We start from the raw sequence: 16,755 nt of genomic DNA, 5'->3' as shown, positions 1-16,755 counted from the left end.
GTTTTTCTGCACCTGGATGCAGTTCAATGGGAAAGTCATATAGGCGAAGAGGAGGTAATTGATCGGCATTCTTTTTATCACAGACATCCCTAAACTCATGGTATTGAGGAGACAGGTTGTCCTATAACTGGGTAGCTACCACATCAATTTGTGATTCTTTGATTGGTTAGGAACTTGTTCGACAACGTTCTGTAAAATTGTATTCGTGATGGGGGGTCCTAATATTTATATAGTCCATGCTTCCCAGTTAATGGAGGGATTATGGTTTGACAACAAAGGAATGCCCAGGATGACAGGAAATTAGGGTTACATAATCAGCTTGAAGCTGATCATCTCACGATTACCAGCCTCAAATTGGAGTACCAAAGGAGTTGTGTCATGGGTCTGGATACCGTCTCCTTATGAATAGAATCATATTTTTTTTCTTGTTAGAATACGCCCACAGCAATAATAATCAATGTCCTTTAAGCTCCCCCCAAGCCCCAAAGTCCAGCATTACACAGGAATTTCACGGCCCTTGGTAATAAGTTTGATAGGGATGACAAAATGAGACAGTAGAGAATAGGATTTATTTTCTTTGTGACAATTTCCGGTGTCCAAAACGCAGTGGTTCCTAAGCGCTTTTTGCTTGCGGTGTCCTTATGAGGGTTAATTGCGTTAAAGGTGGACGGTCCCCCCTGTAGTGGACTTGTCGGTTTCCAGGTTAATTAAAGCTACCTTCATTCTGGTTGAGGAGTCCCTGGCCTTTAAATATCCAGCTGATAGGGGGGCAGAGGCTCTGGTCCACCAGATGTTCACTGTGGCTGGTTCGGCACTTAGGCTGGTATTTACTATTGCCCTGGTGTCACAAGCATTGACTGAGTGGGCTAAACTTTTACGCCGGGACCTGGAAACTGCTTCCCCCTGTCTTGTGGAGCTGATGGATCAGTTGGTCCAGGGGCTATAGTTTATCTATGATGCCTCTTTGGATGCGGCTCCTTTGATTTTTAGGCTGTCTGTATCAGGAGTGAGCCTTCGGCATATTATCTGGCTGAAATACTTTGTCTATGGGCCAGACTTCTAAGAAGGCCTTATCTGATCTCCCCTTGTAGAGGATTGCCTGTTTGGAGCTTACTTGGGTAACATTGTTAAGGGTCTCACAGGGGGGAAGAGTACTCTTCTTCTGCAGGCTACCGAGGGCAAGGAGCCCTTTCATAGATGTGGGCCATTCTCCTCAGCTCATAAGAAGTTTCTCATCTCTCAGGGTCTCAAGACAAGGGATCAAAAGTCAGGGCCTCCACCAGAGGTTCCAAGAGGACCTGGTCTGGCAAGCCACAAGTGGTCTCTTCCAGACCTGCAGACAAGGCTGCCTCTGCATTAAGGGGTGCCCTCACCCGTATCTGGGGTGTGGGAAAGTCTTCGCTGGTTTCCGGATCCATTGACCTCCCTGGTATAGGACATGTGGGTCCACGAAGTTATTCAATCAGACTAAGAAATCGAGTTCGGTCTCATCCTCTTCCCTTCCAACCTGCACTTGTCCCCAGATCACTTATGGGTCTCTTTGGGGTAGTGCAAGACATGTTCCTTCAAGGGGTGATTGTTCCGGTTGCGATTTGGAATGTTTTCAGGGGATTTTACTTAAACCTGCTTACAGTTCCCAATAAGGAAGGCAAGGTATGTCAAATTCTGGACCTCAAGGCACTAAACTGCTTGTGCGAGTACAGAAGTTCTGCTTGGAGTCATTCATACGGTAGGGGCGTTCCTACATCAGGGGTTTTTTTTTCTCACTTCTGTCAACATCAAGGATGCCTACCTGCACATTCTAATATGTGCGGGTCACCAACCCTTCCTCTGTTTTGCCGAGAGCGAGAAGCTTTATTGGCTTGTGGCGTGGACCTTTGGTCTCGCCTCCACTCCTTGGGTCTTCACGAAAGTATTAGCCCTGGTGCTGCCATTGTTTGAGTCAGCAGGGGATAGCGGTACTGGGGTACCTGGACAATCTTCTTCTGCGAGCGGAGTCTCTGACTGCTCTGATGGACACCTGGAGATTGCGCTACGAACTCTGAGAGAATTTGGGTGGATTCTAAACCTACAGGAGTCTGCTTTGGTTCTGTCCACCAAAACTGGACTATCTGGGTCTGACTCAGGATTCTGCCTCAGCCAGCGTGTTTCTTCCTCTGGAAAAACTCCAGACATTGTAGGAGGCAATTCAGCTTCTGTTCAGCAGACGGTCATCTCTCCGGGCTTGCATGCAGGTGCTGGGCCTGATGGTGTCTACCGTTGAGGTGGTCTGTTTGCACAGTTCCACACAAAATCTCTGCTAAAGAGATTCTGGTGAAATGGGACAAGTATTCACGGTCTCTAGAGGTGACTTCCTTTTCTGGCACTTCAACAGGGAAATTCTTTTTCCTGCTGTACTGAAGGGTTGTCACCACAGATGCCAGACTGTCCGGGTGGGGAGGCGTCCTCAGCGCAGATGTGCTTAGGGGGTCTGGACTCTGGCAAAGTCCAGATTGACGATTATTAGGGGTGTCCGATACGAATTAATTTGGACAATTCAATCACCAAGGGGGCACAAGTAGTGTCCTGGCGGCTCGGTAAGTAGCTGGCATTCTAAGGTGGGCTGACCGGTTCGCTCCAGCCCTCTCAAATTTTTGCAACGACTCCTGTGCAGGATCAAAGCAGAAGGGATTCCGTTCAGACTGACCTTTGACGGTCTTGGTACACTGATCGGGTACAACTGGTCGCCTATGCTCCTTGAGGACTTCCTCTCAGGGAGGATCTGCTGTCCCAATCCTGATCTTCCATCCTGCTTTACAGTCGCTGGCTTTGACGGCTTGGCTGTTGAACGCCAGGTGCTGAAGGGTGGAGATTTGTCCGAGTCTGTTATTCCTACGCTATTGAAAGCTAGAAAATCTACTTCTAGGAATACCTAACATTGTACGTGGAATACGTACATTGCGTGGTGTGAGTCTCTTGGGGTTCATCCTCGCTCCTTCTCGGTGGATCGGTTCTTAACCTTCCTTTAATCGGGAGTTGAACAGAAGTTGGCCTTGAGTACCATCAAGGGCCAGGTATCGGCTTTGGCGGTCTTTTTCCAACGACTTTGGCCTCACACTCCCTCGTGCGTACTTTTCTTCAGGGTGTCCGACGTTGGGTTCCTTCAGTGCAGGCTCGGTTGCCGCCCTGGGATCCTAATGTGGTGCTGTCAGTTCTACAGAAGCTTCCCTTTGAAAATATTCGGAAAGTTTCGCTGCTTGCGCTGCCCCGGAAAGGTGGTCTTTTTTGGTGGCTATCACCTCTGTGTGCAGGGTGTCGGAACAGATGGTGGTTCAGGCCTATTGCATCAGGGGTCAAGTTCCTCCATTCCCTGTCGAGGAGCACTCTACTAGGGCGCTTAGTGTCTCCTTGTTTTCCGTCATCAAGCGTCAGTGACGCTGGTTTGCAGGGCGGCCACCTGGTCGTTGGTGCACTCTTTTACAAAATTTTTATAAAGTGAATGTCTATATATCAAGTCGCGCTAAAAGTGAATAATGGAAAATTAAAATGCATATAAGTCCATAAATTGGTGTAATCCTCAGTTTTCAGACCGGGCTCCTTATGGATGTATGCTTACCAGAAAAGGCAAATATAAATGCAGGTTCTCTGTAGTGAATCTTGTCCCCTTGATGGAGGGCCGGAACCAGTAAACTTGTGGTGATTCCGTGGTCGTTGAATCATAAAATGAAATAAAAACCGCAATAGCGTAAAACCCAACAGATGATTTGAAGTGACTTATGACACCAATGTGATCATTCAATGGTTAACTCAAAAAATAAATTTGTGTTGATATAACCATCACCAGTCTAAATGCTCACAAACTGATAGTTAAAAAAGAAATGTTGTAATGAAAGAAAAAGGAAAAGGAATTAAATCCCATGCAATAGGACACCCAAAGGTACCCCTTACCAAAGTGAGTAAGGGCAATCGCATATATCAATCAAAAGTCAGTGCTATCCTTCACCAGCTGAAATCGCCTCTTACCATGTGAAAGCAGTAAAAACGCCAAAGTGAATGGAAGTGATAACATAAACACTTTAACTTCCATGCTTATCCTTCACGAGCTGAAATCGCCTCTTACCAGATAAAAATTTAAAATAAGCCAAAGTGTATCAAGGCAGTCACGTGTACCACTTCAGAACTAGTGCTAGCCTTCACCAGTAGAAATCGCCTCTTACCAAATGTAGATGATAAATACACTTGTAGATAAACCAGGCTCCATGGATAGGGACGCTTGTATTGAGGCAAGTTCTAACCCAGATTACTCCAAAGGATGGCCACAAGGTAATCACCACAATAAAAAGAGAACAGCTTGCATAGTGTAAAAACGCTTTAAATTTTATTAAAAGTTAAAGAATAAAACTCACAATTAATCAGGAAGTACAGAGCATTGATGGTATAGCCGCCGGCCGGACGACTCCGTTCGTCCGCACTTCGTAGTCGCAGTCAGATGACGTCAGTACGCCGTGTCCTTACGACGTCTGCTGTGGGGGCACTCAACAGGTGGGAGGGGCTAGGAGCAGCGAAGAGGGACCCAAGAAGAGGAGGATTTGGGCTGCACTGAGCAAAATCACTGCACAGAGCAGGTAAGTATAACATGTTTGTTATTTTAAAAAAGCACAAGACTTTACAATCACTTTAAGTTGCCCCATAAAAAAAATGTAGGATTCTATTTTGAAGCTTCATTTACTCTCTTTATTAAGAGTTTAAAACGTATAATAGACACTAGACCCTAGAATATTTGCAAATGTTTCCTTAAAACCTAGTGCGTCTCCATCTTCTATAATTGTCCTCAGGTGGCTCTGTTTGCATTAAGAATACGTCAGTAGTCTGTAGTTTATAGATATGTATTTGTAAGCTTTTACTTTGAGAGAGATTAACTATGTGCTCCTAATACTAACGCTGGCCAAACACACATAGATTTCTCAATCCAGAATAAACTGCATGGATGGACGATGCTCCCACTGCGATTGATTGTCAGAATGCCTGAACAGTGCCTGCATCTGATTGGATGCAGGCACTGTTTAGCTGCCAAGTTTCTGTCCAGCTCCCTTCATTTTTCCAAAGATGGATGGCAGGCGGAGTGGTTCATTTGGAACGGGCAAAAATTTGCTCAGTGTATGGCTTTTGACTTCAGAGACTAATGTGTTCCTTTTTTGTTGGCTGAACATGGATGTTGATTGTCTTATGATACAGTTGTGGCAGAATTGTGTGACGGAATGGCTCAGAACCACTGCAAGAGGTAAAGAACTGGGATCTCTGTTGAATCTAGTAAATCCAACCAGTGCTCCTGTGTTCCCTGTAGAGAATGATGTGAATCTTGTCAGACATGCACAAAAGGTCAATGTGCCTGTTAATTGATTTTATGATCTGCTTATTTAAAGCGGAGTTCCGGCCTATTTTTCAACTTTGCATTTTCTGTTAGCATAAAATAACCTGAACAAGAATTGGGATAGTTATTTTTTTTTCTTTCACTTACCTTTTTTTTTCTGAAAATTAACTTACCTTCCTTCCACTTCCACCCTCTGCAGCCGTGGCCCCCTAATTCACTTCCTCCTTTGCGTTAACTCCTGGGAGATGAACGTCATCGATCCCTTGAGTCAATGCGCCTGCACCGGTGTCACTCGTCACTTCCGGTGCAGGTTCAGGGTATTTTTTGTTAAAATTTTTTTTTTTAGGGCGGAACTCCGCTTTAAGAATTGTGCACACAGTAGTTTACACTGTACTTTCATTGGCACTAATGTGGCAAATTCATTAATGACTGCACCTAGATGTGAGAAAAATGTGACTAGCCATAGACCGATGTCTTCCGAAGAATTCGTTCTGCATAATATTTGCCTGATGTCTTTAGCACTGGTACTCAGCTTTTTCTACAAAACAATACGGTGATAACACCCTTCTCCTGCGCTTAGAATCCAAGCTCCCCGGCCACACTTGCCACGGGACTCACATAAGGCATCTCGGATGGCTAGAGTCTTGCTGCCCACAAAAGGACTGGGGTAGTCCAACAGTACTATAGGCAAAAAGAAAAAAAAAAAGGGTGCACGACCTAGCGCATTATCCTCAATAAGGCTTTATTTGTACAACATATAAAAAATGGCTACTCACAAACAAAGGTAGAAAATAGTCATATCAAGCTCAGACGCTCCAGTGTCAGGAATAGTTCATGTGTTAGTCCATATTCCTGTTAAGATGAAGGCTGACGCGTTTCGAGGCTCAGCCTCTTCCTCAGAGCCACTGTGTCATGACCAACTCATAAGTTTAAATAACCTTGTTGTACAAATAAAGCCTTATTGAGGATAATGCGCTAGGTCAGTGCGCCCTTTTTTTATTTCTTTTTACTCCGTTTTTTCTCATCCAACCTACCAATGGATTGAAGTGGCGTGAATATAACAATGGGTAACCCTAAGTTGTCCAATCCTCACTTGAGAATATTATTATGCGATTATGATATCAGAACACTTAGCTCATCACTGGCTGTCATTCGTACATATGGACATCCAGTCAAGGGGTGTAGGTTAAAGAGAAACACAAACATTCCAAAAATGTTTCTGCATTTGTCATAATATTGGATTTTTCAGTACTAGAGATTCCAAAAGTTAGTGATTAAAATAAAATTTGAGAATCTCCAGTGACAGCAAGGTTAAACATGTTTGTGTAACTCCTACAGGCTCTGGGGAGAGGTGCAGGCCCTGTGGCAGGTACGCAGCTGGGAGAGTCACCAGTCTGGTCCCAGGCCGATCAGTAACCTTTACACATGCTGTAACATCATCCGGATGTCTTGTTTTGTTTGCAGCTTCCAAATCTTAATAACTCTCCCCCTCTCTCTTTTTCTGTTCTCCCTCCCTGCCTCCCTCAGGCTGTTTGTGGTTCTGACTTGATGATTATTTCACTTATTTATTTTTTTTATCTGATTAACTGACACATCGGGATCAAGACAGACAGAGGCCCCCTGAGGCTACACAACAATTTCATTTAAAGAAAAGTAAGGAGGTTTGCTATACACGCCACATTTAATGGTTGTGTTATCAGGCAAAGAAAAATTGCCTACCTCTCTACAGGGGGGACAGAGTTTATCCTAAGGACCTGCAGTTTAAGGAAATTGATAATGGCTGCAAGGTAATTTGCTGGTAAAGTTTTTTTCTCTCTCATTAATATTACATTTCCGGCTATAATTACAGGCTGTGTTATTCACCAATTAAACTCTTGAGCACTATTGCTTATTTCTCCGCTGGACAATTTCATGGTTGGGAGAAATCGTAGAATTAGGGGTACAAATAATTGGGCAGTGGTTTTATTGTTAATTACATGTGTATATGCATATTCTGGAACTGCAACATATATGTTTTAATAGGTTTTGATTTAGCTCCATAGGAGTAGAATTCAAGTGATAACTGGCTTTAAAACAGTGAGTTTTCCTATTGGTACATATTAATACTGTATTTTCTGGCGTATAAGACTACTTTTGAACCTCAAAAAAATCCCCCAAAAATGGGGGGTTGTCTTATACGCCGAGTATAATATCTCCAAGGTAACCTAAGTATAACTATTACCGGTAGATGTAATCTCTCAAGACGCTGGCTGTGTGGGAATCCTGTACCGGTATACCGGATGTACTGTAGCTTCGGCTACATACAGTATACCGCGCTGAGCCAATCACGGAGAGCGATGTATTCTATTATTGAATGCAAAGCCTGCTTGGATTGGCGGAGTAACATCAGCCTGCCTCTCTGACTCTGCCAATCCAAGCAGGCTTTGTATTCAATAATAGAATACATCGCTCACTGTGATTGGCTCTGCGTGGTATACTGTATGTAGCCAAAGCTATGGTACATCCGGTATACCGGTACAGGATTCCCACACAGCCAGCGTCTTGAGATTACATCTACTGGTAATTCTTATACTTAGGGCACCTTGGAGATATTATGAGAGATTACATGTATTACAGTACTTGGGGTACCGTGGAGATCTATGAGAAATCTGATGTTTTTCAATGGTGTTGCCTTGCTCCGGAAGGGGGGTAGTCTTATACCGCGAGTATAGCCCAAAACCTATGTTTTAACTTGAAAATTAGGGGGGTCGTCTTATACGCCCAGTCGTCTTATACGCCGGAAAATATGGTATTTTGTGTACAAAAATTGCGATCAGTGTGTGGTCTCCCACTGCTTGACAGAAGTCGATTGTTTAATCTCCTCCTATCAAAGGAACATGTTGGAGATTTTTCCATTAATTAGCAGCTGCAGCCAATGCAGCAACTCAAGGTTGCTCTTCTTGTGGCCATCACCTCTGCCAGAAGTTTGAGCTGGAAGCCTTATACTGGAAAGCACCCATTTTGGTCTTATACAAGGATAAGGCATAAAGTAAACAAACCACAGAGTGCCACGTCCCCGTGAAGTACACCTTTTAATGGTTAAAAACAAAACCGTATAGGTAATCTTAAAATCAGGATTTGACACAGCATTATTAAAAATTTACCACCACTTCAAACATCTATCCACCATATGGTGGCAGCCTTTACAATTGTTACCGTAGACCAGACCTGTCAGCACAATGTGGTGGTGGGTTCATTCTACAGTGATATGTGCAAAGTACACAGTCCCATAACATTCTACAGTCCTGGATCCTGAGGCTGGAGATAAAGGGAGTGGTGGAGGCAGCCCCTTGGAAGGCTACAGGGCTGTAATGTGCAGGGGCCATGGCTGTTGTTTGCAGGTAAATATGCATCTATGGGGGGAGATGATGAGTCGCTGTAAATCAGTGCAAAGGGGCAAACAGGTTAAGTGCACTTTGTTTTAAAGTGAAATCATCCATAAAAGCCCTGTCAGGTTTTTAATCTCTAAAATGTAAAGAAAGAACCACGCTTCCAAATTTAAATTATAGCAGCCAGCATTAATCAAATAAATGACAACAGAATAAAATAATATAAATGCAGCACTATAAAACATAAAGCCCACAGTATGTGATGAGTCCACAATCATAAGCACCTCAATGTGTGAACATGGAACAACAGTAGATAAAACAGAAACAACCTGCACCTCCACCACACAGAACGATTGGCATCTTACCAGATCGCATTGATCATTGCTCTCACAGTGATCAAAAATGCCTGGAGCTCCTAAGATGGATCATACTGAAGAGCACTCTGCTGGGTCTTGAATCATCCAGGAAAAGTTGTGTACTAATCCCTGTCGGCTCTCATCGGGTTAATGATACCCAAAAAGAGATAAGAGAGAACCAATGGTGCAGTACGTTTCAAAAAGGTTAAATATTTATTAAAGAGGAGTTAGACTCACCATGTACATAATAAAAAAGCGCAGATAACAAATGTCAAACATCCGATCATAAGCCGCTATGCAGCGGTGGACTTCCGGCTTGTGATGTCAGATTGCGGGCCAACTCCACCTACATGTTTCGCAGCAGCCTGCGTCATCGAGGGGGGAGTGGCCAGACAATCAAGTCTTTCAGGCTGTTGCAGCTCTCCCCTCTGTAGCCAGCAAAACTGACAGCCTTGCTGGCTACTCCCCCCCCACCCCCGATGACGCAGGCTACTGCGAAACATGTAGGTGGAGTTTGCCCGCAATCTGACATCACAAGCCGGAAGGAGTCCACCGCTGCATAGCGGCTTATGATCGGATGTTTGACATTTGTTATCTGCGCTTTTCTATTATGTACATGGTGAGTGTAACTCCTCTTTAATAAATATTTAATCTTTTTAAAACGTACTGCAACATTTGTTCTCTTATCTCTTTTTGGGTATCATTAACCCCATGAGAGCCGACAGGGATTAGTACATAACTTTTCCTGGATGATTCAAGACCCAGCAGAGTGCTCTTCAGTATGATCCATCTTAGGATCTCAAGGCATTTTTGATCACTGTTAGAGCAATGATCAATGCGATCTGGTAAGAGGCCAATCGTTCTGTGTGGTGGAGGTGCAGGCTGTTTCCGTTTTATCCACTGTTGTTCCATCTTCACACATTGAGGTTTTTAATCTCTGTCTGCATCCATTTATATATAAAAAAATAAATAAATAAATAATTGGCACAAAATAGAGTTCAGTGTCACCTCACCAACTGGTGGGTAATTTCGGGGATGGGGGAGGGGGACAGCAAAGACAGTTCATCTGAATGCTGCTCACTGTAGCGGCTGCTAGTGGAAGCGGTACAAGCCACTAAAAGCACAGCACCTTCTAAGTGCAGCAGTAGACAAATTTATTGTAGGTGTAATAAAAACTTACTCACAAGGGTAAACTTGATAAAAGCAATTAGAAATCAACTTAAGACATCTGTGCATCGCAGTCCTGGGGTTCCTGGGTGGTGGTATCCTTGCTGGCTTGCACGATTACCAACTACGTCTGTGCCTCGTGACCAGGAAGTGACATCACGGCCTGTTGGAGCTGTTCCCCTACGTTCCATGGACCAGGGAAACCTCGGACACCACCCAGGAATCCCTCTACCGTGCAAGCCAGCGAGGATACCAGGACCCCCAGGACTGCAGTACGCAGACGTCCTAGTTGATTTTAAATGCTTACCCTTGTGAGTAAGTTTTTATTAAACCTACATTAAATTTGTCTACTGCTGCACTTAGAAGGCGCTGTGCTTTTTTCTATCCCTTTCTATATGTCCATTGTCCCTAGGACAAAAAATGGGTGTAATCCAGATTTTACAGTTGCGTTAGGAACAAGAACAGAAATGGATTATTCCAATGGGGGCACCCATTCCATTTCTCTTGTTTTGGAGAGATTTCCTTTTGCTTCTGTGGGATAAAAAGTGAAGGGAAATCTTTAGCAGAAAAAAAACTGGACACGAATACTTATCATTCCTTGCTTCACCCCAAACCCCCCCAAAAATTGGTCTTGGATATTTTATTATCTAGTGTATGCAGCTTGGTGACTTGTCCTTCGCCACTCAATTTCTTAATATACTACATTTCTGATGAATTTTATTTTTTACTAGGACTGTATGTGATCATTTATGTCATTATCATTAAAGTTAATGAGGTAAATTTCCACCTGGTATTTTCTCATGGATGTTGTTATTCTTCCAGGAAAAGGAGTGTGTAGATGCTGTATCTGTTGGAGCCATCCTGTCTGACTACCAGCGTGTTCGAGTAGAAAATGTGTAAGATTTTTATTTGTGCTTATGGGTGTTGCTTTTATTGCCTAATTATTTTGATCTTGGATCTTGTGGTGTAAATTTTTCGCACAGATTAATTGTACAGTGTGAAAATATATTGTAATTTGGGACTATGAGTAGCAGTGTGTAGCAACTAGAAAAACAAAATGGTAATATTGCTCATATGTAGTGCATACAAACATGATTAGTTGAACCTGCTGATGATTTCATAGCCAGCAATTGGAGCACAGATGCAGGTTGAATTGTGGACCTAATCTTAATGGCCAGTGGTGAGGGCTATGACCGAGCACTTAAGGGGACCCAGCTTGATCTTTATGGTGTTCTTGTAAGTGACATCAAGGGGTGCTTTGTATTATAGAATCCCAATGCTGGGTATGGTGAGATTTTTTTTATTCACTAATCACTGACCAGTCTTGCTGCAGTGCGGCCCCCGCGGGCGTGCAGGAATCTGGGAGGACTTAATTTGTTGTCCAACCAGAGGGATAAGAAGTCAGCCCTGGCGTCATTATGCCATAGGTCAGGCAGGAACGGGGTTCTGTAATCCATCTGCCCTTAGCCCAGACATGCATGCAGGAGAGTGTGTTTAGCTTAGAAAACCCCCTCCTTCTCTTCTCCCCCTCAAAGACTCCTGGGATGTATGACATAATTTGCCTAGGCAAGAAATCAGGAAGTAACTAAAGAAATGTGAAAACAAGAAAATATGATATACTTTTCTATCTATTTACTAATGCTAGCAGCATGAGGATAAAAACATTTTTTTTTGTTAATAGGGAGAGTGAATTTCTGCTTGAGGCTGGGTTCACACTTAATTCTGATGTGGCTCACAGCAGGGGTCCAGGGCGTCCCTGTTCTCCATTTCAGGGATGAATCAGGCCCAAATTTTTGCCTGAATTTGGACCTGAAACTGAGTCAAAGACATACAGGACCCCTGTCCAATCCACTCTGCAGCCCCTACGGAGGTGTGTGAACTGGCTCCATTGAGAGCCAGGTACACTCTCCCGTCATATGAATTGAATGTGCGGAAACCTGCATCTAATTCGCACTAGTGTGAACCCAGCCTTAAGGTAAAACTCCTTCTTGCACTCTACTCACTTTCTGGATGCATGGAGGAGATAATAATCCCAGTGAGAATTGTTCTGGGTCAGATTTATTGCATTAGGGTGGTAAGATTACAGTAGTGATTTTATTTGGCTTTGCCTTTTTAAAACATTGCTGGGGGAGAGAGTTTCAGTCATAGTGTGTGAAAATGTTGCCTGTGAGGAAAGCGGTTAAACATTATATATTAAAGTATCAGTCCCTTATGAAAATACAATAATATTTCCTAGCTCTCGCTTCCTTAATTCTTTTAGGTTCTACCCTAGCATATTTACTGGATTTTGATATGGAACTTTGATTTGGCCAATTCAGTTTTCTAATGTAAATTAAATAGCCAAACTTGTTTACCTAATTTGCACACTATCACCTGCAATTTAAAACCACTGGGTTCCCCAAAAAATATTATTAGCATTTACCTGGTTATAAATGGCTAGAGGCCTGGCTCACACTCGCCTGCTGTAGAGAACAGTAAGCAGATCCCAGCAGTGCTTGCATGCCATTTCCCAAAGCTGCACAACCTTTGAATGATTGAAGTCAGCACAACTACACCTCATTCGCTAAAGTGAATTTTCACTCGGCTTAGTAAATGAGGTGAAGTTGTGCTGACTTCAATCAGCCTACCCTGTGAAGTCAAGTGAAGATAAGTGAAAATTCACTTTGAAAGTGTACATGCTCTACTCCTTTAGCACCACTGTGTTTCCATGCCTATATGTGGTGTCAAGAAAACTTTTCTAGGTTTAAGCTGGCCATAGATGGTTCCAATCTATCCTGCTGAACCGGCCGAGATTCGAACCATGTATGAGCGGGTTGAGTGTACCCAAGTTGATCGATCAATCATCTTGGGTACAACCAGCCTGTCAGATTTTACTTTCATTCCTTTTTTTTTGGAATTTCAAAAGAACCATAGACAAACAGATCTATTAAAGAATAGTGATACAAATGCAAATGTATACAAATTATGAAGTGCTGGCAGCAGGAGTATCATAAAATAATAAAGCTTCTGTTGGTAATCAAACACCCCCTGAGACCCTCCCATCTAATCATATTTTCTTCATATGAGGTTTGGGAGTGACTCCGGAGAGAGTAACAGTCCTATGGGATTTTACATGCGATTATTGCTAGCAGCTATTATTGCCGCTAGCAGTGATCACTGTGTTCTCCTCCTGAGGACAGCTTCCCCTCCCCTTGCTTGCAGGAAAGAAAATCGCTCCATCTATGGCCAGCTTAAATTTTGAGAAGAGACATTACATGCAGCAGTATTTGTATGAAATTCTGATATATAAACGTCGATTTTACACTGTTTTCCCTGTACAGATGTCAACGCCTTGGTCTGCAGCCATTGGCTTATCTCTGGCGAAGGAAGCAAGAAGAGCTTTTGGATGAAATGATATCCAGTGGTTTGCAAGCCATACTCATCAAGGTAGCTGCGTTTGGTAAGAGGGAACTGTCAGTGGGAGGACAGGCGAGATAACAAATTTATCTTTGTCAAAATACTGACCTCTGACAATGTAGTGTTTCATTGTAAAACCAACTACTTGTTGCAGAAAAATACTTTTACAATTACAGTCTATTAGGGTTAGTTCACACCATTTGTGTTAGACTTGCTGGTGTGCGCTGAAAGAAAAGTACTGCATGCACCACTTTTTTTTAAGCGCAGTTTGTCCAGACACAAACTACCTCATCACAATGCCCCTGCAGTGAAAATAAGAATGTACCGGGATCAGTGCATACAGTATATATTATTTTTCCCAGCACACAATATCTGGCGTGCGTTTAGCATGGCTTGCTATGTGAAAAAGCCCTCAAGGACCTCATCTAAGCATTATTTGCATACAAACTAATTGCATTGAACATATAACAAAGACACAATGCAATTTAAGAAAAACAACAATCCTCTTAAAGGGTTACTAAACCCAGGACCCTGCATTAACTGTATCTGGTCTCCCACAGTACACAGAACATGGAAATGCAACTAGTTTAGTAAATATCACCTGCTAAATACCTTTCCTGACAGACTCCATGGCAGCATACGTTCGGGTAGGCTCCGCCTCCTCTCCTACCTCATAGGACCCCACTCCCATAAATCTTTGCTCCCTTTCAGCATCAGTGTTCTTTTTTCGTCCTCCTCATACATATAGTTTTATGTTCCTACTTTCTTCGGTCCTATATGAAAAACGGTGGCAGATTGAGTCATGGAGTCTCCGATAAGCCCTGGCTCTTAGCGGGGTATGGAGGGGGCAATGGAAGAGACCCTTAGCAGGAGCTCTGTGGTCTGGCCAAGAGAGCCTTGCTGCTGCGGGTGGCCCTTTTTTTGCCCGAAGATTTGAGCTGGTGCTGCGTCTCCTGGACTCGATTATGCCGTCGGCAGGGTGGTAAGCCCTGATATGGGACCAAGTTTCTTATCCTTTTTATTTATTGTGTCTTTTGTACTGCCAAAATTCATGTCTATGTTTCCTTCCCGTAGTATACAGTAGTGCCATTATTATAGGGTCTAGTTGGTCACCTGTTAACATACCGGTTTCTTCTTTTGTCGGTTCCGCTTCTCACGGCCATGGCCGCGATCGTGTCCGCCGCTTCCGGGTTGTCCGGCGCCTCTGCGCATGCGCAGTGTGCTCCGGATAGGTCTTTTCGTCGCGCATGCGCAGACGCGATGTCTGACGTCGCGCGCGCATGCGCAGTACCTCGGAATCACCTCGGGGCGGCATATTTAAACAGGGTTATTGACCAGAGCTGGTGGGAAGGTCGGCAGATCGATAGCCTCCCCCAGTCTCTGGTATACTTTAGCGAGGTAAGATTCTTCCTTTTCTGGGGTCTTTTTGTATGACACTGGGACTGATAGTCTTCTGTCCTCCCTCCAGCTAGCTTCAGTACAAAGTCTGCTTATACTATGGATACCTCATCGCCGCCCCCTAGTGGCCAGCCAGCTCTTTCAAGGTATGTGCTGGATCCTGTAGCTAGACTGATCTGAGTGTCTTTTTAGTGTCTCTTATGCTCTGCTATATGTGTCTGTCTCCAGCTCTTTTAGGCCTGATCAACAGCCACGTGCACGCAGCGAAGACAGACATACAAAATCGCAGCACCGGCGCTCCTCATCCAAATCTAAACGCAGCTCCCCCCATAGTAGGGGACGCGATGGCCACTCTTCCACACATTATGGCCAAGTGGAACGCCAGCAGGGGAAAAAATGCTGGGGATGTCGCACTGTGATACCGGAAGGTTCCTCCCTATGTAAAACCTGTTATGCCCAAGCTACGGGCGAAAGAGAAAAATCAGACCAACATATTGAGGAGGTGGTGCGTAGGGTTCTCAAGGACTCTCTCGCTAATTTTCACAAGACAAATGCTCCTGCAGGGCCGTCACACTCCCCTGATAGAGATCTTTTGCTTCAGGATCCGTTTGAGTCTTCCCAGCCCAGCCATCCTTCTATTCTCCCGTCAGATTCCGAATCCGATTCAGATGACTCCGGTTCTGGATTTGAGTTCAGCCTCGTTTCCCCGTTAGTGAAGGCGGTTAGAGAGGCCCTTGACTGGGAAGATCCTGCTGTTTCTTCGCCTAAGCAGAAGAAATATTTCAAGCAGCTGTGTAAGGAGAGGTTAAACTTTCCATTTTTAGGAGAGCTGGGAGACATAATCTCTGAGGAGTGGAACAAGGTGGAGAGGAAAAATTCCATGACCACAAAAATGACAAAGATGTATCCTTTTAAACAGGAAGAGGTGAAGTATCTGGAGTCTTCCCCCAGTGTGGATGCCGCAGTGATGCGTCTTGCGAAGCATGTCACCCTTCCAATGGAAGATACAGCATCTTTTAGGGATCCTTTGGATAGAAGGATTGATGCTGACCTTAAACGGGCATATCTTTCAGCCGGTATGGCCTGTAAGCCAGCTTTGGCCTCGGCTACAATTTCCAAAGCAATGGAAGTTTGGATCAACGCCCTTGAAGATACTCTTGGAGGAGTTTCGGAAGAAGCTCTTCGGAGTTCCCCGATTCAGGAGCTGAAGATGGCTGCGGGCTTCTTGGGGGAGGCGTCTCTGGACACCATTCGCCTCTTGGCCCGAGTTATGCTGTCCTCTGTTACGGCAAAACGTGCCCTTTGGCTTCGTCCTTGGGTAGCCGATGCTGCCTCCAAACAGGCTTGGTGCCGAATTCCCTTTGAGGGTTCTTCCCTCTTTGGGAATAAGTTGGATGCAGCCATAACTCGGGCCACGGGTGGAAAATCTGGGTTCCTCCCTCAGGATAAACGCCCAGGCGCTCAGAAGCGTTCCTTTCCAAGAAGACAGAATACTAATCGTTCGAGGGAAGCGCGCAGCTACAGACCAGGAAAATCTTATGGTAGAAGCTGGAAGTCAAGACAAACCTCCTTTCAGAAAAATTCCAAAGGCTCTTCGTCCGGTGACCGGGAGGCCACTAAATCCTTTTGAGGTTGGGCCCGTCCAGTCTGTTCCGGTAGGGGCCAGGTTGCTCCAATTTCGGGACGTCTGGGCGGCCTCGATCCAGGATCCCTGGGTTTT

General features: G+C 44.3%; 1 protein-coding gene across 1 annotated transcript in view; it reads left to right on the top strand.

Moving 5' to 3' along the window:
• The window catches only part of DPH6 (diphthamine biosynthesis 6), a 203,690-nt gene that overhangs the window by 54,605 nt on the left and 132,330 nt on the right, over positions 1 to 16,755 (top strand). Inside the window, exons 4-5 of the mRNA XM_082275013.1 lie at positions 11,064 to 11,137; positions 13,562 to 13,680. Of these exons, the coding sequence (XP_082131139.1) occupies positions 11,064 to 11,137; positions 13,562 to 13,680 (193 nt within the window). The remainder of the gene's footprint in view (positions 1 to 11,063; positions 11,138 to 13,561; positions 13,681 to 16,755) is intronic.

Source organism: Pelophylax lessonae, assembly GCF_965119305.1.
Source record: "Pelophylax lessonae genome assembly, chromosome: 13".
NCBI lineage: Eukaryota > Metazoa > Chordata > Amphibia > Anura > Ranidae > Pelophylax > Pelophylax lessonae.
The sequence above is the reverse complement of the archived record's forward strand: the minus strand, read 5'-3'. Positions and strand labels throughout refer to the sequence as shown.